This window comes from Rattus rattus, chromosome 8 (assembly GCF_011064425.1).
Source record: "Rattus rattus isolate New Zealand chromosome 8, Rrattus_CSIRO_v1, whole genome shotgun sequence".
In the NCBI taxonomy this organism is placed as follows: domain Eukaryota; kingdom Metazoa; phylum Chordata; class Mammalia; order Rodentia; family Muridae; genus Rattus; species Rattus rattus.
Window position 1 is genome coordinate 96,191,257 of NC_046161.1, and position 24,982 is coordinate 96,216,238.

The following is a 24,982-nucleotide window of genomic DNA, read 5'->3' on the forward strand; positions in this document are numbered from 1 at the left end:
AGTCCCAGCTCCCAGAGGCCCAGAGTAAGCTGACTACAGCCCTGACTCCTGCTTCTTTAGCATTTGCCCACATGGAGGCTCAGGGCAGGACTCCTGACCCCCAATAGTCAGAGGAGTAAAGGAGCAGAAATCCTGCCGACCCCTCTCCCTTCTGTTGAAATTCAAAGCAAGAATTCTGCTGTTACAGTTAATTTGCTGACAGGGCTCTAGTGAAATCAGACCACTGAGAACTGAGGAGACAAAGCAGGCCCTCTCTTGCTCTGCCCTCTTCTTAAGGCTTCTGTGGAAGGGGACTGTACCCTCTCTCATGAGAGAGCCACATAATGTAACTGGAGCCTGCGGTTCCATTTGCCAAGGCCACTGTAACTTAAACACATTACCTTGTTTTAATTAATCACATTTTCTTTCATTTTAAAAATTTCCCAACTTGAACAATATAATTCTGTGGCCACCTCAAGGTAATACATCCCTTTTATAGCTAACCATTTCAAAGAGCTGATCTTAGGTCTAGCTGACATTTGTGACCTTGGTGCTGTTGATGGTGTCACAGTCATCATTGCCACCACCACAGCCACTACCACTACCACCACCAACATCATCATCACTAGTACGATCACCATCTCTATCACCACCACCACCACAGTCATCGCCGTCGTCATCATCATCATCGTCGTCGTCATCATCATCATCATCATCATCAGTACCATCACGAATACCATCACCATCACCACCATCATCATCATTACTACTATCACCATCACCACCACAGTCATCATCATCATTATCATCACCATCATCATCACCATCATCACTAATACCATCACCAACATCTCAATCACAACAGTCATCATCATCATCACTAGTGCCATCACCACCATCAACACTATCACCACCATTAATCATCATAATCACCACATCACCCCTACTATCACAGCCATTACCATCACCATCAGTGCCATCACTGACATCACTATCATCAACATCATTAGACCCTACCACCACCATAACTACAACCCCATCTTAATCATTATTATCACCACCACTATTATCATCATTACCACTACCACCACCACCACCATTGACAGCATCAGCACCAGCATAATGATCATTACATCCATCATCACCACCATCATCATCACCACCACCACCACCACCATTGGCAGCATCAGCACCACCACCACCACCAACACTTGGGCAAGAATAGAAGCCTGCAAACTGGCACAGCAAAAAGTTACATCAGACATTTGGATTCACAGAATTCCAAGCTGCTCCTCTCATAGTCCTAAGCTATACTACATCTGGCCTCTTGTTTCACATCCTTAATAAGGAAAATATTAAAACACTTTAAAAAAAATCCTCAGATCTTCCCACTGGCTTCCTCTAAGTGTTAAGGAGGAAGGAGGAGGAGGAGGAGGAGGAGGAGGAGGAGGAGGAGGAAGGGAGGAGGAGGAGGAGGAGGAAATAAAGACCAATGTACATGAAGCCTTATTCTATCATGAAGTATTGTGTTAAATGAGAGCACTGTTGTCTCTTATTGATAAAGAGTCAGCTATAGAAGCTCAACTCCTTCACCCAAGATCAAACTGAAAGTGTAGCTCCAAGTCAAAGCTAAGATGGGCTGATTTCAACATGGGCCCACCATTCCATCACATCCCTCACCAAATGGAATGCAATATTTCTACAACCCCTGTAAATAATTTTAGATTTATTTATTTATTTATTTATTTATTTATTTATTTATTTATTTATTTATTTATTTATGGGCATGGCATTCTTTCTCCATCATGTGCATACCCATTGGATCCCCTGGAACTGAAGTTCCAGTTAGGAGTCTCCATAGGGTGCTGGGAATCAAACCCCAGTCCACTGAGGAGCAACAAGTTGTCTTAGCTGCTGAGCCATCTCTCCAGCGCAACCCTTGTAAATTTAAACCATGAATACTGCCACTGAGAAACTAGTCACAGAGGTCTGGTATGAGACACTTTACTCCACACGTTGGTAAATTGACTCTTGAGTCTGAAAAGTGCCTTTTTCCTGGTTTAGGAAGCTCTCAAGAACTCCATTTGTGAATCTTCATCAGGAATACTCCTGGACCAGAGGACTTAGGCAACTTGGAGAATGTTGGCCCTGTTCGGCTCATGGATCTCTTTGCCCATATATTTATTCATCTCTTATTAAATAATAAATTAACTAAATGCTAACAGTAAACACGGACAGCTGACACTGCTTCTAGTCTCCATGCTGAAATATGTGCACAATTACCTTGGGAGGCACTATTACCTCCTCAACATAGGCTATACGCATGGACTTTGGAGGAACTAGCTTGTGTCTAGATGCTTTGCAAGTGCAGGGACCATAACTTCAGCTTTCTGGCTCTTAGAGCAGATCCATGTCTCAACCGCAGAGCAGTTCAGCATCTAGCACACAACCGTTACTCTCCTTGGCAGGACTTTTAGTTCAAGTTCTAGAGATGAGCTGATCCCCAAGGAAGGACAGCCACAAAGCCTGCGTCGTCTGTCGATGAGGCTCATCATGGGTCGAGGCCTTTAAATCTTCAGCTTCACGTGTTTATGGGACAGTGGACTGTGACAGTTTCTGAGTGATCTGTTCCCCAGTGCCATGCCTCTTCTTCAGTTCTGTGTAAAGTTTGCAAGGGATGACCCCTAGGCTCTTTCTGCAAACACCCAAGATCTTCCCTACAACATCTATTTAAGTCAAGAAGAACAGTCCATCCCTCAACTGCATGTTTTGTGGCAAATGGCTTTATTGTTTTTTTTTTTTTTTAAATTGGGGTTTTGTTTTGTTTTTTTTTGTTTTGTTTTTTTTTTAGGTTTCTTCTTCTTCTTCTTCTTCTTCTTCTTCTTCTTCTTCTTCTTCCTCCTCCTCCTCCTCCTGCTCCTCCTCCTCTTTCTCTTCCTTCTCCTCCTCTTCTTCTTCTTCTTCCACTTCCTTCTTCTTCTTCTTCCTTCTTCTTCTTCTTCTTCTTCTTCTCCTCCTCCCCTCCTCCTCCTCCTCCTCCTCCTCCTCCCCTCCTCCTCCTTTCTCCTTCTCCTTCTCTTCTCCTTCTCCTTCTCCTTCTTGCTTTATTGTTGTACTGCACGAAGGTATCACCAGCTCAGAAACTCACATTCATTTTACTACTGAGAGAAACTTATCAAGTACTTTGAGTACTTTGGTATACATTGCAGATTTTCTTTTTTTCTTCCATGATGCATGCACACACAGCTCTTATTCTAAATAAACACTTGGTAGCTTATGCACGCTTTTAACTGCTGTCTTGTTTCATTTTTACTGCTGTCTTGTTTCACATTGTTGTTCTGTTTTGATTTGATGGTGGACTCGTGTGTCTCTGGCTGGCCTTGAAATCTCTATTCTGAGGATGACCCTGAAGTTTTAGGGTTAAGGAGTAAGCCCCGGGTTCTATGCTGGCTAGATATGCTCTCTTCCATCTGAGATGCATCTCTAGCCTTGGGGCTTCACTTTTGAATGTGCATGCCTTTGCTTAATTTATTTAAAATTATTTGGAAAAAATTGATGGAGCATGTTCTATTTTGTAGACATCAAGTCTGTCATTATTAATGTCATTTGGATGAGCGTCGTATTCTATGGACCTCTTAGCCCCACAGATACTGCTTTCTTCTAGAACAAGTTAACAGGAATGTTTGGGCACAGATTTTAAAGTCATTGACACTAACTGCTGGTGATCCACCCGGAAACTTTGCACCAACTTACACACATCCCTACTGGATGCATAAAGGTCCCCCCACTACATCCTCAGTAATAGCTCCAAAATCTTATTTCTGAATGAGTCTCCCTTGGAAGCTTTTATCACCACATGAATGAGAAGTCAGACCCTGCCATGAATTAGATGCCCATTCCCCCACACAGACCCTTCCCCAGCCACAGATGAGCAGGGAGAACCCAGAAGGCTGAATGCCATTCTTCAGTCACCCCAATGGACCACTAGTTAGTTCCTCACTAGTGGATTTGCCCAAGGGTCGGGAGTAAAGTGCAGTGTGCTGCTGAGCGCTCAGCCTAGATGGCTGGCTCACTCTTAACCCTGCCCATTTCCCTTTCTTATAATCCCTGTCTGTCCTTTCTTTTCCATTCATTATTTATGCAATGGAGATTCCCAGGCCAGGACACATATCCAACAATACAGATACTAACTCCAAGGATAGCTCACAGACATCTCAGATTCAACATCCCCAATCCACGCTCACTGTCTCCCTTGCTCTCTCCAGGGCCTCTTCCATCACCCTTCCTTCCTCTAGAGGGGTCCATGCAGTGAATGGTACCCTCTGTCCTCCCAGATGCTGGAGAAGTGAAACCTGGAAGTCTCCCTTCACCTCTCACTCCCCACCCCACCTGTCATCTGATCATGAGACCCTAATCCATCTTCAATCGATTGAGGTGTCTTCAATGCCTCAGACATTCCCCTCTTCTACCTCCAGTTCCCAGTCTGAGCCAAGAGATGACTGTAATTTTCTCTCAGTGGGGACTGACTGGATGGGACAAAAGGCAAAACAGAAATAGCATTTTGGAAGCACCTGTTGCTTGGTTCTGGAATCTTGTAAATGGTCATTAGGCACTTGAGAAATACAAGTGATAGATAATACAATCATAAACTCACAGATCAGGAAACTGAAATACAGCTGATGAAGCTCCTTAAGGCCCCATACCTGAGCTGGTTATCCAGAGCCTTCTGTGCAATGTTTGATGTACATGGTGTAGTGACACCGTGTAATGATGCCGCTGTCACCTCTGGAAGGTATAACAGTCTAATGAACGTGGATTGTCTGGATTCAGATCCCAGATTCCCTTACTGGCTGTGAAAGTCCAAGTAAGTTAGCTTTCTGTCATGAGCTAAAAGATAGCCTTCAAAACCTGTGCGCAGATCCTATGAGCATAACTCTAATTAGCAAAAGCCTTTATAGTTTGAAGTGAACGGTCTCAAGATGAAGAGACCCTGGGTGAGCCAGGCGCCTCCCATCCATTAACAAGGGCCTTTGTGAGAAAGACTGAGAAGAGGAGAGAGCCATCTAAAGAAAAAGGAGAGGACCAGCTCCCAGTGGAAAAGCAGAGGAACAGAGTAGCCACCCCACTGAAGGGACAAGATCCAGAATGGCCCCAGATCCTCTGAGGAAGCATGGGCCTGCCAACCCTTTGGTTTCAGACTTCTGCCCTCTAGAACCCCATAAGGGTAACTGTTCTTACTTTAAGCTTCAAGTCTGTAGTTCTTGGCTCCATGGTCAGCCTTAGCAAACCACAGGCGCTCCAAGCTTCAGTTCTCATCTGCGTGTGAGCATACAGTAGTGCTCAATGGCTGCCAGGAGAACTAAGCCCTTCAATACCCACAGGCCAGCTGCCGCATGATCAGAGCTCTTTAAGTTGTATTTATTACCACTCTTAAATAGTATGTGACCTTTAACTGGTAACAATAAGGACACTTGGTCAACCTCAAAGCTGGCTTCACTTCTTTCATTTAAAAAATGCAAAGTCTATGGATTCTATCTCTTTGGACTGCTGATGCTGGATTGCCAGTCTTGGCATGGACAAGCCACAACCTGCCAAAGGCAGTGGTTGGACAGCTGTTGTATACCCTTCTCCTGTTAGAATGTTCTGGACTGGACACTGAGCTAAGAGAACAACCCTTTCTTCTTTCCCTGATTGCCTATGGTGTGACAGGCAGGGCTGGGATGAGGGACCGAGTGGCTTCTGACTAGTCACTAAACTGAGTCATTTGTGATGGTAATGGGGCCATACATAGTAACAAAGCAAAGGTGAGTAATTAGTGCTCAGAGGGATTTAAACCTTAAATCTTTCTCCATCACTCCAGCTCTCGCTAATGAAGTCAAGGAAAGGGTAAAAGCCTGTAATTACACTGAAGTAATTAGAATCCTACTTAATAGAATGCTTAAGGCAGGAAGCCCAAACCAATGGATCACCCATTGGTACCATTACCTACTCTATCCTTCTGAATCGTCTTCCCCAGGATGGTCCACTTAAAGCATTGGTTTTCAGCCTTCCTAATACTGCAGCTCTTTAATACAGTTCCTCCCGCTGTGGTGACCCCTGACCATAAAACTACTTTTGTTGCTTCATAACTGTAGTTTTGCTACTGTTGTGAATTGTAATCTAAATATCTGATATGCAGATGGTCTTATTTTGATCCCTGTGTAAAGGTCCTTCAACCCCTAAAGGGGTCATGACCCACATGTTGAAAGCCACTGACGTAAAGGCTAAAGACTATACTTAGTTTGTCTAAGTACACAGGCACACTGCCACCCTCTCTCCTGCATGCTCAAGACAGATTCAGAATTGTGTTTCTCTAGTGTCACCTCATGGTACCTGCCTCAAATCCTAGCCACTCAAGAGACTGAGGCAAGAGACTCTCCAGTCCAAAGGCTGCCTGAGCTACAGAGTGAGTTCAAGGACAGCCTGGGCCACTTACTGAGAGCCTGTCTCAAGAGAAAAGGTAAAATTGGGGTAGAATGACCTAACTCAGGGGTACAAGTGTTGCAGTTTCCTCTCCAACCCAAATCGGCCCGTACAAAGAAAACGCAACTCAATTAATACGAAAACAATCTAGCGTCTAGATTGGGCAGATCCACCCTACACTGTCCTATTCCTAGCTCCCAAATCCCTCATCCCTTGCACCTTTTATTTGCCAGGTCTCCAGCTTCTCCTTCTGCTTGCTTCTTTCCTTTTTCCTCCCCTGACTCCTCCCCCTCCTGACTCCTCCCCCTCCCGATTCCTCCCCCTCCAGTCTCCTCCCCCTCCTGGCTCCTCCCCTCTCCTGACTCCTCCCCTCTCGCTCCCGACTCCTCCCTCTGCCCAAATCTCGAGCTCTTGCCTTTATTTTACAAATTCAGAGAGAACTCCAAGGCAAACCACAACATACAAGCCTTAGCTTTAATCCCCAAAACCAAAGATGGGGAGGCAGGCTGTGCCTCTCTTAACTCCTTCCTATGAGTTTCCCTCCTTGGTGAAGCTCCACCAGGACGACTTAGTTTAAAAGTCCCTTTAAGTACATCTTTAAAATCTGATCACATTATGCACTGTAGTGAGAATTTTAGAATTTTGGTTTCTTTAAAAAAAAACCACAGAAATAAGGTAAGAATGTGCTTTGTTTTAATCCTAGGTGTGGGGTGCGTGGCTGCTTCAGAGTGTCCACAGCAGCTGACTATGACTTCCCTCGTGCTCTAGCAGAGGCGTGATCTTGTCAGGTGCAGATAGTTTTTCTGTGATTGTGTGACACTTGGAATTCTGGGGACTCTTCACTGGGTATATACATGCTAGGGTCCCCAGAGGTGGGATGGGTTGTTCTTTGATTGTTGTTGGTCCCTGTTGGTCTTGGTTGATTAGTAGTTGTGCACAAAAGGATAAGGAGAAAAATAAATTAGATATCCTGACAGCATAGATCAAATTTGTCCCAAGGAACTCGACGCATAAGATAATCAATAAGAAGCATTCCAATGACAGTGTTGCCCCGTTTCTGATTCTCTCTCTCTCTCTTTCTCTCTCTCTCTCCCTCTCTTTCTCTGTCTGTCTGTCTCTCTCCTCTCTATCCTTCTTTCTCTCCTGTCTAGTGAGAGGGTTGAAGGAGTGGAATAAAGGGTGGACAACAGTGGAAGAAAGAACAAGCCACAAACAATGCACTAAAGTTATCTGTCTGACTGTGTTCGTACTTTCTAGCTCAAAGAAAAGGAGATGGGGTGTTTATATACCAAGTCCACCCATCCTTGGTTGAAGGCTGCTCTCAAAAGTGTAGTTCTTCCCACTTCCTGTTTTCTGTGGACAGTGAGTGTGAGCGACAGGCAGTTTCTCTCCCTCGATGACTCAGCTATAGGCCAGATTAGACCAGATTAAAAGTAGATAAAGGCAAGTTTATTAGACGTCAGCTCACTGATCTCACAGGTGGAGGTCAGTGAAGTCCCACATCTAGGCTAAAGCAAAGGGGGTTTATAGAGCTTAGGAACGGAGTGAAGATGGGCCAGCTAGGAAATGGGATTGTGTCTATACACGGTCAAAAACTGAGGCCCTGGGTCAGCACTCATGGGTGGGTTGCCAGAAGCACGGAAATGAGGAGTGATGGGATGATAGCTCAAAGTTTTCTCCAAGTGGATAGGGTAGTTTTTTTTTTTTCCTGTGGGGTTGGGGGAAGGAGCACAGATGGGGTTTACCAGCTTGTGCAGGAAATGCGTGGGGTTCCAGCCTAACATCTTTGGGTATGGGGTGCCAATTCAGATCTAGCTACTGCCTGCTGAAGAGGGACAAAGGAGTAAGGGAGAGTCAAGAGTTGGTGTGGTCCTGCTCAGTGGGTGGCTGTAAAAGCAGTTGGTTGACCTTTACTTGGGAAACTATGAATCTGTTTCTGAAGGAAGAGGAGTGGCTGGGTACTAGGAGGAAAAAACAGACAGATTAGTATTATCAGTCCTGTGAACTGGGCGAGCCATGTGAGGAGTGAAGACTGTCCGCAAGAGTGGAATGGAGATGTGTCCTAAGCAGAGTGAATCAATCAATCAATCTCTCTCTCTCTCTCTCTCTCTCTCTCTCTCTCTCTCTCTCTCTCTCTCTGTGTGTGTGTGTGTGTGTGTGTGTGTGTGTGTGTGTGTGTGTGTGTGTGTGTGATCCAAGTTGGGTGTCTTTCATTATTTTCTACCTTACTTCAGGGGACAATGTCCTTCACTAAACCCAGAACTCACTGGTTCCTCTAGACTAGCTGGCTGGTCTGCTCCGGGATCCACCTTCCCCTGCCTCCCCAGCACTGGGATTTCTGCCCTGTGCGGCTGAGCAGTTTTCAGTACCTGGGTATTAGCACCTGGACTCAGGTCCTCATGTTTGTGCAGGAAGCATTTTGCCAAGTGAGCTCTGTCTCCAACCCTGGGCACTGTCGTTTCTTTCTGCAGCTTCTCACCTTCTCATGCGTTTGCTACTACAATTTCTAGGACCACATCTACAAAACAAACAAACAAACAAAGACAGAGCATCCTGACAGCTTCATGCAGGAGACAGAGAAGCTGCCCAGACCTTTCAGGCGTTCCTCTGGCAGAGCTAGTCCATCTTCCTACAGCCACACGAGGTTTCGAATGCTATTAACTGTAGAGCAAGCCTTGGTTCTCAGAGTCTTTGGATTTGGAGAAGTCCTTTCCAAGATTTCCCTACCCCCCACTATTTGACCCCAGGGACACTGTTTGACACATGGGACACTGTGTCATAGGCCTCAGGGGTCTCTGCTGAGGCTGGGAGATGGGTAAAGCTGGTTTAAACCCAATCCGCCGTCACCTCTGCAGTGCCTGTTACAAAATTTATCTAAATTGGGACTTTCTCAGACTTTGAGCCCAAAACATTTTGTTCTATAGCCTGGCTTCAGTAAATGGCCACCAAAGGGAATTCTTGATGTTAACATCCTCCATGATCTTAAATTTTCTTCTTGTGTATGGGCAATGATCTGAACTCCCTTTTATCCAGGTTTGTTGGGATATAAACAAACCTATATAGCCAATATTTTACAGCGACATCCTACTAGCATGTTTGGTCATGCCAACAGACTCCATTACCTTCACACTCACCGCTTCCTTTCAGTTTGCTTGAGTTCCAGTAGCTCCCTCTCCTCCTGGTAATCCCCCTTTCTTCTTGCCCACTGGACAATGGCCTACTCACTTGCATGTGAGCCCCACCCAATCTACACAGTGCAGGCCTGGCAGGAAGGCCTGAATGCTCCTGTACTGAGCACATCAGCCTCTCCAACACTCCTTAACAAGTCATCAGGTCACTCCTGTCCCTCCAGGAACTATGGCTTCCTTAAGACTATGCCCAGACCACAGAACTGTTTCTTCCTTTAGGCACATGTAGGACCCTACTTTGATCATCTCCTTTACATTAGCGCCATGGATCTCCAAACTTGTTCCAAGCATACCATTCCAACAATCCCACTCACTGGCATGGCTCCAAGACAAAAAAATAAAAAATTAAAAAGAAAACCAGTCCTCACCTTTCAGCCCAATGTGCCACTCCCCCTCCCTTCCCTCTAAAGCTAAATTCTACACTGTTGGCTGCTGGGAGAATTAGAATTAGTCTCTTCCAGGGATGAGCCCCCTCATTGGTTATCCTATGTAGAGTGGTCAACCTTGATTCCATGTACACAAAGAAAGCAAAAACGGACTCAGTAGATTGTTTCTATACATAGTTGTGCATACACATACATATATAAATATACAAATACACACATAAATTTCAATAATATGACAATAGTCAAAGAAAATGAGGCTATCAGCTTGAGTGGACAACATATGAGGGTTTCAAGGGACAGTTGCTGGGAGGAGCTAGAGGAGAGAAAAAGACCAGGGAAAGTGATGTAGTTTTACTTAAATTAAAAATATTAAAAATGTAGCCAGGTAGTGGTAACACACACCTGTAATCCCAGCACTTGGGAGGCAGAGGCAAGTGGAACTCTGAGTTTGAGGCTATCCTGCTTTACAGAGTGAGTTTCAAAACAGCCAGGGCTACAGAAAGAAACTCTGTCTCAAAAAACCAAACCAAATCAAACCAAAATAAATGTGATAAATATATTTTAACGGATTTCTCTCCACCCTTGTAGCGTATGAGCCAATGTTTGACACATAGAAGATATTCAATAAATATTTGCTACCGCACCAATTTCAAAGCCGATTATAAAAAGAATTCTGAGAATATTTTCTCTAAAAGCAGCCTCATGACAAATGCATGTCTGGTCTCCAAATGACTATTTTTGAAATACAACTGATTACACACTTGCTACAACACTGACTTAAATGTTTGTTTTCCTGGCTTTGGTCCTATTTGTTTAAATGAAACTCTAGGCTTGACTAAAAATGGGGACTATTGGGTTACCATTGGGCTTTACTGAACATGGAGATGTGTGCTGTTGGACACCGTTCTTATCCTCGATAGAGGAGTCTGCCCTCCCTTGACCCAAGGCTGGATGCAGAACAGATTCCTAGTGGTGCAAATGTCTCTCTGCTCCAACCTTGCTAACCCAGGAGGGCTTCGGCTCCCGCTTGCTCTCTCTATACATCACCCGTTTGCTGTACTCGAAGGTCTGCAAGCTATGACCCTGCCCCAGGGTAAAAGGAATCAAATTCAAGGAATTGTGACAGGTGCACCCCCTTTAGCCTTGATGCCGAGCAAACCTAATTATTTGTGGGCCTCAAATGTCAGCTGCAGCCAGGGTGGGTCCTTGTTGCTATGACTTTCTCATTCCAAGGCATGACCTGAGGTCTCCTTCAGCCTGGCGCAAAGCAACAGAGCAGGTGTGATAAATGGAATTTGTAGTGAGCAGACTTCTCCACGCCCCAGCAGGGCACTCATGCTGGTTTTGCCCAAGAGCCCCAAGAATGGCAACAACAATGACAGCCCATTGCATGTCTATCAATATAACCATGGAAGCTTTGAAACCTTAATTATTACTCATTCTTGGAAGCGAGGTGGGAGGCCTAGATACTCTAAAGTGGGGTGTTATTGCCTGTTTGGTTAGCCGCTTGGACCCCAAATGCCCACTTCCTAGCACTCAGAAGGCAGGAGATGACACACCGTAACAGGCTCTTCACATCCTGAACTGCAATGTTGGCGTGTCTAATAAGAAGGGAAGCCACAAAGGGTGCTGGGGTGATGGCACCTCCCAAAGGATGAGGATCTGAGTTTTATTTCCAGTGCCCAAGTTAAGGAAATAAATAAAAGCCAAGAGTAGATGTGTATACTTGTAATCTTGGGAAGGGGGAGGTAGACAGAACTCTAGAACTCACTGGCCAGCCAGCCTAACTGGACTGGTGTGTACCGGATCTGTGAGAGATCTTGTCTCAAAAACTATCAGCTAAGATTGACCTCTGACCTCCATGTGCTCATGCATCCAGGGACACATGCAACTGCACACATGAGAACATGTGTACCCACACTCATAAGATTCAAGACAATACACTATGGTCCAACTTAGCTCCTCGTGTGTTGACTTCCCTTACATTTGCTTGAGGCATGGAAATGTAGATCTTGTAAGACCCAGCCTGTGGGGACAATCCACCTACAGCTGAGAGTGGCTAGTAGAGTCCTTGAAGGTTTGTTGGGATCAACTGGAACCTGGGTAGGTAATCAATGTGGGTGAAGCACAAGGATGATAGAAAGAAATGCCTCTGGATAGCAGATTAACTTGGAAAGCGGGAAGTGTCTTCCATCAGATGCTGGCCCGCTTGCTGCTCCCAGATAATGGCTGTTTCATCTGGTGCTCCCTACACTAGTTTTGCTTGTGCCTATTCTTGATGTCTGGCCCAAAGTTTTGGGTGCAGTAGGGAGAAGCTGAATATCTACAGTCAAGGCACCTGACATGTTGGTGCTCTCTGTAAGTGGGAGGCTTTGTGGAGCTGTCATTGTTGCTATGATTGGTGTGACCAGCATCATCAGTGTGACCACTTCCAACTTTTATGTTGGAAGTACTCTCTGCTCTTCAGACCACAGCCCAGTGAGTAACATGAGGACATGTTCCTGATGAATCTGTTACTCTGCTTGGCCTAGCTTCTTCACTCTGACTAGAAAACTCTGTGTTTTCACTACTCTAGTAGAGAGACAGAAAACACACAGTATGAGAATTTCAGAGAATGGGTTGTCTCCCTGCCTTACACAGTGTCTTACTTTCCTACCTTTCTGTGATTAATAAAAAAAAATTATGTGAAACTGTAATAACTTTACAAATTCAAGCATTTATTATCTATCTATTATCTATTTATTGTCTATTCCTTGTTTCTAGAATCTGGGTGTGGCTTTTATAGGTCTTCTAGATAAGGGCCTGTCAAAGACACGGGTAGGGTGTTGCTGTCCCTGGGCTCAGCTTAGGGGTAGATTTCCTCCCAGGCCCAAGAGCTCAACTGTTGAAAGGAACCATCAGCCCCTTTCTGCATGAGGCTTTGTAGCAGGCTACCTTACAATTCTGTTAATTATGTCCCCCAGAATAACACAAGAAGTGGGTGTTCCCAACCATATGTTCTCTCTCCACTCCTCAGGTGTGCTGATGATTCGAAGCTGTCGCTGTGCCCCACTCAAGGAAGGGGCTCACACAATAGCGCCACTCCAGCAAGCTAGCATCACTGGGAACCATGTTAGACAGAGGCTGCCCATCAAAGAGTGTGATGTTGTTTCCCCTAAGAACAGGCACAGCACCAACTCCATTCTCTTAACTCCTTTTTCCTTTGGACGTGGCTTATGTAGCCATCCCCACCATGACACTTTAAGCTTGCCTTTCACAGTAGACAAAAAGGTGGCAGCAGTCAGAGGACGAGCGAGTTCTTCTAAGAATAACTTCCAATGTGATTATGTAGCTGTCCCTGCATGCATGGACAGATACCGGGTCATGAAGAGCACCCCAGTAACTCCCATGGGCTTGTCTGAGCATTGGTTTTCTGATGAGACAGACAGCTCCCTGATGTATATATTGAAAATAGAAGTCACATATTTGCACATCCTCCTCCCGACCTCTACTTCGTAATGATTTGATGCTAATTTCAGATGATTCCAAAGTTTTGTCCTGTTATCTTGATGTTCACGGTCCACACTGCCCTCCCTGTTCTGATGGGAACATCTCAGCAACAATTATACTGCCTCCCAAATGAGTTATCTAAATCCCCTTTCTTCCAGCACACACGAAGGAGGGAGTAGAGGCTAATTTGTATTCAGAGAGGCCCAGGAACAAGCTGGACCTCATAAGTGGACATAGATGATTTCAGGTGGAGTTGTCATCAGTGAAGCATTTTGTGGAGGGGAATGTTTCAAACTAGGCCTATAGTCCCATCCGTAGCATCTTCTTTCTGTTTCCTTTTACAGATTGTATCTCAGAGAAAGCTTTCCAAGTCCTTGCTGAAGCATGGGAACACAGCGGGGAAGTCCTCCATCACGGTAAGCTGGCCCCGTAGTGGCAACAGGTGTCAGACGCCATGCATTTATCAACCCCCCAAAAAGCCAAGAGGGCAGTGTCTCCTCTGTCTACTGGGAACTAACTGAACTACCCAGGGCTTTTCTGTCTTTTTTTTTCCCTCCCTTCCATCTTTTTCTTTCTTGGTAAAACCATTTTGATCCTTCTACCCGTAGAGAAAATGGGAAGGAAAGTAGGTTTGAACAGGAGGTCACTCAATTCTATTGAGAGTTTCTGCAATCACAAGATGGAGTGTGAAAGAGAAAAAAAGTTTAACTTTTTTGAACACAGAATATGGACTTGGCTAGGGATTTCAGATCAGCAAAGTGTTCTCTCTCTCTCTCTCTCTCTCTCTCTCTCTCTCTCTCTCTCTCTCTGTCTCATTCTCTTACAAAATGTTTTTATTTTAAACGCATTTAGTTCAAGGTTTCCTTTGCTGCCCAAGCAGAGGCTAGCCTGAGCAATCTTCATTAAGCAACAGAGCTCTGACTCTTGGTTCTATAGACAGTAGTCAATTCAGCAAATTTAGTCTTGATTTAAAAAAATGCCCTAATTCATTTCTTTTGTGACACTAGTAATGAATAAATTGCTCAATAATTAGTCTAGTGACTTGTTAAAGAAAAGGCAGGCGCTTTTTAATGGTTTTGTTTGTTTGCTTCGATTTGGGGGTGGGGGTTCGTTTGTTTGTTTTGAGACAAGGTCTTACTATATTGCTGTGGCTGACCTGGAACTTGTGTGTAGATCAAGCTAGCCTGGAACTCACAAAGATCTGGCTATTTTTGGCTTTTAAGTGCCAGATGAAAAGCATACATCACCACACCCAGTGAGGAAGCTTTCCTTAGTTGCTGCTCCTGAAAGCCCTACCCACTGCCTGGCTCCAATCTCCTATTTCACACCTAGGGTTTGAACGTTAGTCACTCACTGCTGTGTATTCCAGTGAGCTCCCTTCCAGAGCTGGAAATGGTGCGTGTATGCGTAAGGAATGTGGAGAAACTTCTCACCCAATGTCTATGTTTGTTCATTTTGAAACCAAAATGACCCAAACGTGCTGATAGGCTCCTGGGCTGAGCAGCTCCTGTGTGCTTTTTCCTCAGGTGATTGCTGAAGAATTATCAGGCAATGACGACTACGTGGAGCTTGCATTCAATGCACGGAAATTGGATGATAAGGTAAAATGGTCTGCGTTGACCTCACTGAAGGAAGTAATAAAGCCAGGACACACAGTTTAATCAGATTCTTCCTCGAAGCTATTTTTCCCTTTCAACCCACATTATTAAACACATCAAAGATTTGAGAGAGGGCTGGAAGGTGAGGCTTTCCCCAGTAGAGAAGCAGTTAGGAAGGAGGGGAAGGGCCTGTAATTAACACATGACCATTTGGTAACCCCAAGTCTTCATTTGCTTCCACACATAGGTCAGCTGTACCCAAGAAAATATGTCTTCTCCCAATCATTAGGGCCATTCTAAAGGGAAAAGGCTATGAGGGGGAGAATAATCACACAGAAATAGGCATCGGTGTTTGCCAAGTCCAGGGTTAAGAGCTTTGCATACACTGTTTCATTAGTCATTTGTACAATTCCCCGGTGAAGGGTAGTATGATTGTAGGTGGAGAAAGAGATTTAAACATGAGTAACTAGACTAAGTTTACCCCATGTCACAGTCCAGAGCCTCTGAGTAACAGACACGGAGGCAGGGTTAAAAACACAAGGATTATATCTGCAGAGATTCCAGTGGGTCGCAGAAAGGAAAGGCTGAGGGTAAACTGACAGGTCATGAGGACATTCTTATCCTCAAGGAAAAGGAGATGTGTGATTATGGATGCAAAGTATCCTAGAATGCTACCCAGACCAAGAGATGTTCAGCAAAGCCATTGGGAAGCTCTAGAGCTGTGTCTCCCAGCCAAGGGCCTGCCTTAATGTCCCCTATGTACTTTGTTACTGGACAGAGCAGCCTAGGCAGCCTGGCCACAGTGTGAACGTGAAGATGGACATCCAAGTTCAGAAGGCTATAACCCTCAGCCAGCTCCATTCCCTACAGAAGGAATTTACAAGGTGTTTCCATGGCTACTGCATCCTGATCATGTGATAAAACTGAAGATCCAATCCCATGTCAGTCTATGTCCAATTAATTAGTTCTGTGTGTTAGTGTATGTGTGTATACATATGTATAAGTGTGTGTGTAAGTATGTGTGTGTGAATATGTGTTTGTATGTGGGTGTGTGTAAGTGTGTGAATATGTGTGTGCACATGTATATGAGTATATATTTGTGTGTGAGTGTATGTGTGTGTGGATGTGTGCCTACATGTGTGTGAAAATTGTGTAGGCTCTACACCTCACAAAGGTTAGACCCCCCGCTGCTTCACCCTGTCATTTCTAGGATTTCCTTTCAAATGTATCCTTACATCACATCATATCAGGAATTATTAAGCCATCTTCTTCCATCTTCCTGGAGGAAGAATCAGTTTTCATACTTGCTCTCTTATTTATCAATGTATTCCTTCATCCATCATTCATTTGTTAAACCTCACTGGGTGTCACCTAGGTAAAGGTGCTAGGGAGGGGACATGCTGCCCTCGACACAGCCTGAAGGTCATCATCTAAGTTAAATGTAAATTGAATAAGTACATAAGATAAAATATTACAGTGATGAACATGATATGATAATTAGTGTGCGAATGAGAGTTTCTGGGGTATTGGGGTATCAGACTTTAATACTTATAAGCTGTGTGTGTGTGTGTGTGTGTGCATGTGCATGTATGTGTGCACTATGCCTGTGTGTGTTCATGTGTATGTGCATGTATATGTGCAGAAGTGTGTGTGCACACCTGTGCCATATGTGTGCATGCACAAGTTTAAATATCCCCCAGAAGCCATGGATCTTCTTTTTCAAGACGGGCTCTCTCACTGGGCCTGAGAGCATACTGAATATACTGCATTGGCTGTCCCGCAACCCCAGGGGTCTGCTGTGTGGAGACTATAAACATATACCACCAAGTCTAGATTTCCCCCCTGTTTATTCTTTGAACGTTTTGCACACGTGTATCTTGATCATACCCACCTGACTCCCTCCCTTTGGGACCCCTGCCAGCAAACATTTTCCTCCCAAGTTCATTTCTTTTTTTAAATTTAAAAATTTATAGCTCACTGAGTCCAATTACTGCTGCCTCTCTGCACACAGGTGTGGAGCTACCCACTGGGGCAAGGGTGCTTCCTAGTAACCAACCCTCCCCACCCACAGAAACGCTACTCGCTCCCCAAGAAGCTATCAACTGCCAATAAATACCTCAGCTAACAGTGAGGCCTGGGGAGACCCTCCCACCTCAACATTGGAATTTGTTTTGTTTTGTTTTTAAGACAGGGTTTCTCTGTGTAGCCCTGGCTGTCCTGGAACTCACTCTGTAGACCAACCTGGCCCCAAACTCACAGACATCTGCCTGCCTTTGTCTGCTGAATGCTGGGATTAAAGGCATGTGTTGCCATGCCTGGCTCAAGTGTGTATTTCGTTTTTATTTTCTCATATATTGCATCCTGACCATAGTTTTCCCTTTCTCCTCTCCTCTCAGTACCTACCCATCTCCAACCTATTCCTCTTCTTCTATTCAGAAAATGGCAGGCCTCCCTTGGACATCAACCAAACATGGCATAGGACTAGGTACCACTCCTCCTAGAAAGATTGGACAAAGCAGCCCAGTAGGAGGAGAAGGCCAAAGAGTCAGAGACAGCCCCTGCTTCCAATGCTAGGAGCAACTGGCTTGGTTTTGTGCAGATCTGTGAGCTCATGTGTATAATAGCCACGCCATGTCCAGGGGAGCACATTTTCCAGTGTTCCTCCCCATCTCCCAGCTCTTACAAACTTTCCATCTCATCTTCTGTGAGTTCCCTGAACACTGGGGGAACAGTTGATAAAGTCATCTCATCTATGGCCGGACACTCTCCATCACCGACTCTCAACTCTTGGACTAGTTTTGAGCCTCTACATTAACCACCATCCATTGCAGTAAGAAGTTTCTCTACCCAAGGTTGAGAGCAGTTCAAGTCTACGGACGTACGCATGAGTAGAAGGCAGTTTGACACCTATTTAGTGAAACATCAAGAGATTTTCCCCCAGGACTATGAATTCAGTGGCCATGGGTTTTAACCATGTTTATAGGACCAGACATGAGTTTCCTTTTGTAGAACAGCCCTCACATCCAATTAAGAGAGCCATTGGTTACTCCATAAATAATTTTGCCACTGTTACAAAGGGGGGTTCATCTTGTCTAGTAGGTTGGTATTGTAGCATGGAGGTTCCAGTGCTGGATAAGACCATCAATGTCCTTTCTCCCCCACAGAACCCTGCATAGCACATTTCTGCTCTATGAAAGCTAGCTGTTGGGTAGAGAATTTCCTGGTCAGTTCACAACTGAGTGCGCTATGCTCTGCAGTCAATGTGGATGATATCTTCAGCAGTAGTCTTACCAAATAGTTATCATGTCCAGGTTTGCCCACAAGTTCTACAAATTGAACACAGTCCTTACACATACTAAGCTCTTTATACCTGAGCTATTTCTTTAGTCCCACAAACAAAGTACCATTCGGTGTTTTTATGTCTTAAGCAGCTAATGTGACTCCTTTTCAAAGTGGTCTCTGTTGATGTTCAGAGCTCCTGCTGTATCTGCAGTCCAGTCCAGTGGACTGGGGGATGGACTTTAAATCCCAGCCCTCTCCTTTTCTAGTCTCAGAAGACTTAATGAAAGGTTCTGCAGTCTTTTTGCAGAGGATAATAGTTGGAAGTTGCTCCTATAATGGCTTGTAATGTTTTTTTCCACACACCATGCTCTAAGTACCTCTAATTTGTTCTCTCAGTGGCTGATGTTACAGCGCAAGGATATCTTGAGGTTCATTAGTGGCCCCGTTGTCTCTAAGGTGCTTCAACAGTTTCCCTTGTCATCTGAGCATTTGTTCATGTGAAAGAGCTTCTGTCACATTCCACATGGTTCTCAGAGATTGCTCATGCCTAGCATGTGGGCTGGCCAGAAGCCGGGCTCAGCCAAGACAGCCAATAGAGTACCTACATGATAGATGTTCTGCAATGTATCTGTCTTCTCCTAGAAAGAGTATCTCAACAATTAGGTAGGAACTTCAAACTCTTTGCTGACTCAGTCTTAGAACTCTTATACCATCAGACATAAGCTAGCTGGGAATTAGACTCCAGGTCTACAGGAGAGTGGCACTACATTATAGGAAGTATGTGTACCCCAAATATTGTGTCAGCCATCTTTGGAAATGTGACCTTCCATAATATTTTTTTGCTAGATCAGAAGAACAACACAGTACAATTCTTTTCTTACAAAAACAGTTTCTGGAAATTCTCAAGGATGATTCCTTTCTAGCCTTTTAGCTTTAAACAATTTTGCAACCACTTATGTGGTCATCAAATATGTTCACTGACTAAAAATCAATGACTAAAAGCATCCATCGGACAAATAAGTTCTTGGGTTTTATTATATTACTGACTAGCATTAAAGTAACTGATTTCCGCATACATTTAAAAACTACAGCATGAATACATGATGGAAATGGTCTGTATCCAGTTCACACAAGTTGCAGAAAATCTGAATCCCCAGGGCCTCTAGTAACTCTGGTAACCTGCCAGTATTTAAACACCGCAGGTTAAAAACACACTGCTCTGTCCACTTGCCTTCTTTGATAGATGGTAAATCGAGATTCTGATAGGTGAAATGATTTACCTAAAGCAACAAGTACACACATACACACACACACACACACACACACACACACACACACACACGCCAAACCAAGCAAACAAACAAATGAAAATCAGGGACAGAGAGTGACCCAGTGAAGTTCCTGGTTCATATCTGAAGCTAAGGTTGTTTTCAGGTGATAGGAGCCTTGGTTCAGTGAATCAGAAAGTCAGGTGAAGGAGACTGGAATATATATGGAGGTCAACAGTTGTCAAAGGGAGGTACAGTATCCTTGCCCCCTTCCACAAGAATCCCTAAACCTGTTTCCATAGTAACACTAAGATGGCTTTTCTCTCTTCATTCTCACTTTCTCACTCCTGAACAATGAGGTGTTCCGGAGGGTGACCGAACCTCCTTGAGTACGGGAGCACACGTGAGAACCCAAGCTCCTCTCCCTGTCACTGAGGTCACTGAGTTGCTGTGAACGAACCTTAGTAATACTCCCCTCACTAGCTTCTCGAATTTGGAAAATACATTTACTTTTCCGATTAAATGTTACTTTATTACCCTTTGTGGGTTTTGTCATTAAAAAATTAATATGCCAAGTGAATATTTTTCAAGGTGTAAGTTTTATAGCATGACGCTTACTAACTAATACAGTCCACGCAAAAAGTCTGGTGAGTCCCCAATACTTTTGAGGAATATAAAGGAATCTCAAAACCAAATGTTTGGGAACCATTGTAGTGGGGGTCCACCAGGGAGTGCTAAGGACTTTTGTAAACCACAGTGATAAAAGAAATCTGTCCATTCTTCTTGGCAGAAAGTTACTTTTCAGCTCTCTTTATGCCGCTCAACCGAGCAGCCCCTATCTACCAAAGGTCGAAATCTTTGAAATCTGACAGGCATTTGTCATTTAGAGCGAGCCAAGTGAAATAAATTACATTTGTGAAGGGTATATCTTATTTATCCAATGTCCATGCAACTCATTTAGCAGAGAGAGAGAGAGAGAGAGAGAGAGAGAGAGAGAGAGAGAGAGAGAGAGAGAGCGAGCGCTTTACAGCTTCTTTGGTTATATTAGCACGCATTCATTATATTAGTAGGCAGTTGGCAGTTTGCCTAACAGGTAGGCATATCTTATTTATCCAATGTCCATGCAACTCATTTAGCAGAGAGAGAGAGAGAGAGAGAGAGAGAGAGAGAGAGAGAGAGAGAGAGAGAGAGAGAGCTTTACAGCTTCTTTGGTTATATTAGCACGCATTCATTATATTAGTAGGCAGTTGGCAGTTCGCCTAACAGGTAGGCATACATGTGTCAACTGCTTTGGAACATAAAAGCTAACGGGATGCTCCTTCTCTTCCCTTCCCTGAGAAAGTATCCATGCTGCTGTAGGGACGCTGCATTTTCTATTCATTTTCTATTGGCCTCCACGTCTGCCATTATAGACTGTATTTGAACAGTTTCATGAGCCTCGCTCGATGGAGTGATAGATGACGAAGCAAATGTGTCTCTAAAATAGAGGTTGTCAAACTTTTCCTGTGAGGGACCAGATGGTGAGTATTGTGGGCTCTGCAAGCCATATGCTCTCTGTCCCTATCACTGGGCTGTGCCTTGAGGCATGAAGACAGACGTAAATGAAGCATAAATGGCGGGGCATGGCAGTGGTCCAATAAAACTTTATTCATAAAAGCAATGGCTATATTCATCTCTCGTATCATAGTTGGCTAACTCCTTCTTTACCGTGATATGAAGCCCCTACTTGCTGTCCTGTAGTGTCATGGTTCTTGAGTATGCTGCCTGGAAATGGGGGCCCAGTCAGCAGAAATGATGGGGAAATTATGGTTACTGAGCCATCCCAATACATCATGGGTCAAGTCCCTCAACTACACAATCCCTGAGATGCTGACTGTATTTCCAAAGCTGGGCATTTGTATTTCTGACTTCCACACAGAGCACAGGGAGCTTTGCCCACAGACCCAAAGCTAAGTAACCATGAAGTCTGGATAGGGCAACCTCTTTCTCCCAGTTCTTCTTGGAATCAGTGTTCTGGTTCAAAGACTGCTGCTGTAGATATGTGCTGTTCACTTTTCTTCCTGTTTCTTTAAAATATCTATACCTTTAAAGAACGTGTTTGCTAAGTAACAGATTCCACGTGGTTTTTTCATGCATGTTTGGTTGTAGCTGACTCCCTTCTTCCATGCACCCACATATCCCTGCTCCCCCTTTCCTCCTCTGTACCTTTTTAATCCCTAGTATACACCCCTTTCCTTTTGCCATGGGCCCTTTCTAGTTTCCTAGCCTTTATCCACATGTATATACACACTTAATGCTCAGAAGCTAGGCGTCACAAAGAAGAGAAGGTATATGGCATTTATCTATCTGATCCTGGACTGCTTGGGTTGATACGCTGTTTCCAGTTCCATCCAGTTTCCTGCAAATTTCCCAGCTTCGTGTATGTTCATGACTAAACAGAATTCCATTGATTATCTGTGTCTCACTTCCACCGTCTGTTCATCAATTCATAGACATGTGGGCCAGTTTGATGTCCTTGCGATTGTGAAAAGAACAGATAGAAGTATGGATGTGTCCCAGGCTATCAGTGTTATGGATGTGGAACATCTTCTCTATTTTTTAAATGGACAAATACTTGTATGATAATCTGATATATACACTCAATGTGTAATGAGCACGTTATGGAAATTAATGTGTTCAACTCCTCAAACATTTGTTGTTGATATTTATTGGGAACTCTTAGGTCTTCCTTTATAGTTCTTGAAAAATACCACAAATTTCATAGTCACCCCACCGTGTTCCAGAACAATAGAGCTGACTTCCCTCTGTGTTTTCTTTCCTCTTTCTACCCGCCTCTCCCTCCTCCCCAGTCTTTAGTAATTATTATTCCACCCTCTCCCTTAAGCAGATTGCTTTCATACTGGAAGATAGACCATAGTAGTATGGCCTATAGAATATTACATGGTTCGCTATAGCAAAACTCGTCTAATCAGCCTGATTCATTCATCTTCATTGCTGTGAACCGTCTCCAGGATCACTTTAATGTAAAGAAAACTAGAGTCCAGATTATGGTGAGCAAACAGTTATGCCCAGGGGTGTGATTCGGAAGCTATGAGGATCTGCGTGGGCCATTTTTTTTGAACTGCTTTTGAATGATTTCACTTCCACCAATCAAGCATAGTCCTAATGATCACTGTCCTCATTTGAATAGTTCTTCCCAGTATTTGCGTGACTTCTGTTTTTCATTCATAAGTCCTAGAAGCCAGCAAGTTTAACATGTGACAGACTCGTGCAACAGCTCTTTCTACTCTTCCCATACTGCTATAGAGAAAGACCAATGTTCGTCCCATGTGGGTGGGAAAGAGACTGTGCCTCTGCTCAGCATCATCCAGAGCAGATGTGATGGGGTCTGGATCCGAGATTAACGCTGAAGCACATAGAGAGCGTATTAGACTCTCAGATGAAGGAAGCCAAAGACCGCATCTGACCCTCCTTTCCCCATTTACGCTCTGATTTGCTCACAGCATCCTGATGCTAACCATTGTCAGTTAAAGAAACAGATCCTGTGTCATGGGAATGACAGACACGGTTTGTTCTGGCGCTAATTATGAAGGACCAGGGCCTGGAGCACAGGTTTAGGTCTTTCCCCCAATACCATGCTTCAAGAGAGAGAGCCATTTCGTAAACTTTTTATAGCAACTGAATTTAAAAGTGTGTGAAATAAAACACTTTTCAGCCACATGGTCAGGTACATCAGGTAGGCGGTTACAGCAAATTAGGGGGAGGTCTTCTATTGGCCTCAGATGCTATCGGACAGCAGTCTTACTTAGCCCTCTGGTTGGCAGAACTGAAGATCTGTTCGTATATTCCTAAAGCTCTACCTTATAGTCACAAAAGATGTTAGGTCGTGTACAGAGGAGAGCAGATCGTGACTATTAAATGGGGTGAAAGACAGCTTCCGGATACTTTGGCTCTGGATTAGCAACATTCCCACCTCTCACACATCACTGAAGTACTAATTAGTCAAGCATCCTTGGCAGACATAGCTTCTGTCCAGGAATTCCCATTCATACCCTGAATGGTGTTTTCTAAACGTGAGATAAAGTAGAAAACTTCAGCATGTGTCCAAGTGAAAGTGACAGAATACCGAATTATATAGTAGAGTATATCTAGATTTACCAAACTACTCCTGATATTTGGGGAAATCATAATATATTCATTTCAATTGTAATATAGAAAAATGTCCAGAACATTTTGTTGGTTATTATGTTTTTACTCATTTATCTTGTTTCTCTCTCCCTCCCTTTACCCCTTGTTTGTAGGATATTTGATCATACTGTGGTCTCAGTGTGAGAGTGTGTGTGTGTGTGTGTGTGTGTGTGTGTGTGTGTGTGTGTGTGTGTTTGCATGTGGTTGTATTGGGGTTATTTACAGGAATATGGGTGAAAGGTTATTTTCTAGAGAAGAAATGATTGAAGAAATGATTCAAAGAAGTCTGTATCACTAAAGCCCACCTAGCATGAGTGACAGCTCCTGGAACGCACTGTACTGTACAACCTGCAGAAACTCAACAGGTTGGAGGGTATCTTTTCCAGGTGGCTCGGCTGCTCTGCCACTTGTCTAGATTGTTCTGCTAGTCCTTGCTTCTTCCAAGCCCGAACCTCTTCTTGGCAGCTAAGTTTATCTGAGACCATCTCTCAGCAAACCTCAATACTTACATATGCTCTTGGGAAAGGATGGGGGTCTAGTGAATTTGCTCAATTTCTGGGACTTCCTGACTCTATTTTGAATTGTTTACTTCTTGAGCTTAACAAGCTTTTCTGCAGGATGGAATGTTTCACCTCCTGTTTGTCACCTCCCTGTAAACATTTTGTCTTAAGATATCCTGCTGTTTTAATGAGCCTCCCTCTAAGATGGAAGGCTTTAATCTAGGAAGAACTTGCTCTACAACACTTTGGACCACTGAGGTAGATTTGAAACCCTGAAGTCTTGAATAAACCTACTGCCTCCCACCAATTTCTTTCTTGTAACGTAGTATTTTTATTACTTCACTGAGAATTTCACTCATATATATGATGCATTTTTATCATAGCCACCCCCTAATTCCTCCTGGATCCACTCATCCCAATCTCCCCTGACCCCACCCCCACCCCGTGAGTGTGTGTGTGTGTGTGTGTGTGTGTGTGTGTGTGTGTGTGTGTTTAATAATCAACTGAGTTCAAGTTGGGCCATTTATCAGACTATGGGACCACACCCTTAAAGAAAACAATTTATGCCCCTACTTCCCCAAGCCATCAACTGTCAATAGATCCTCAGCTCAGAGAGAGAGAGAGAGAGCGAGAGCGAGAGAG

General features: G+C 44.1%; 1 protein-coding gene across 1 annotated transcript in view; it reads left to right on the top strand.

The window, feature by feature from the left end:
- Positions 1 to 24,982, top strand: part of Cpne4 (copine 4) — a 452,533-nt gene that overhangs the window by 307,943 nt on the left and 119,608 nt on the right. Inside the window, exons 4-5 of the mRNA XM_032910406.1 lie at positions 13,849 to 13,920; positions 15,031 to 15,105. Coding sequence (XP_032766297.1) covers positions 13,849 to 13,920; positions 15,031 to 15,105 — 147 coding nt within the window. The remainder of the gene's footprint in view (positions 1 to 13,848; positions 13,921 to 15,030; positions 15,106 to 24,982) is intronic.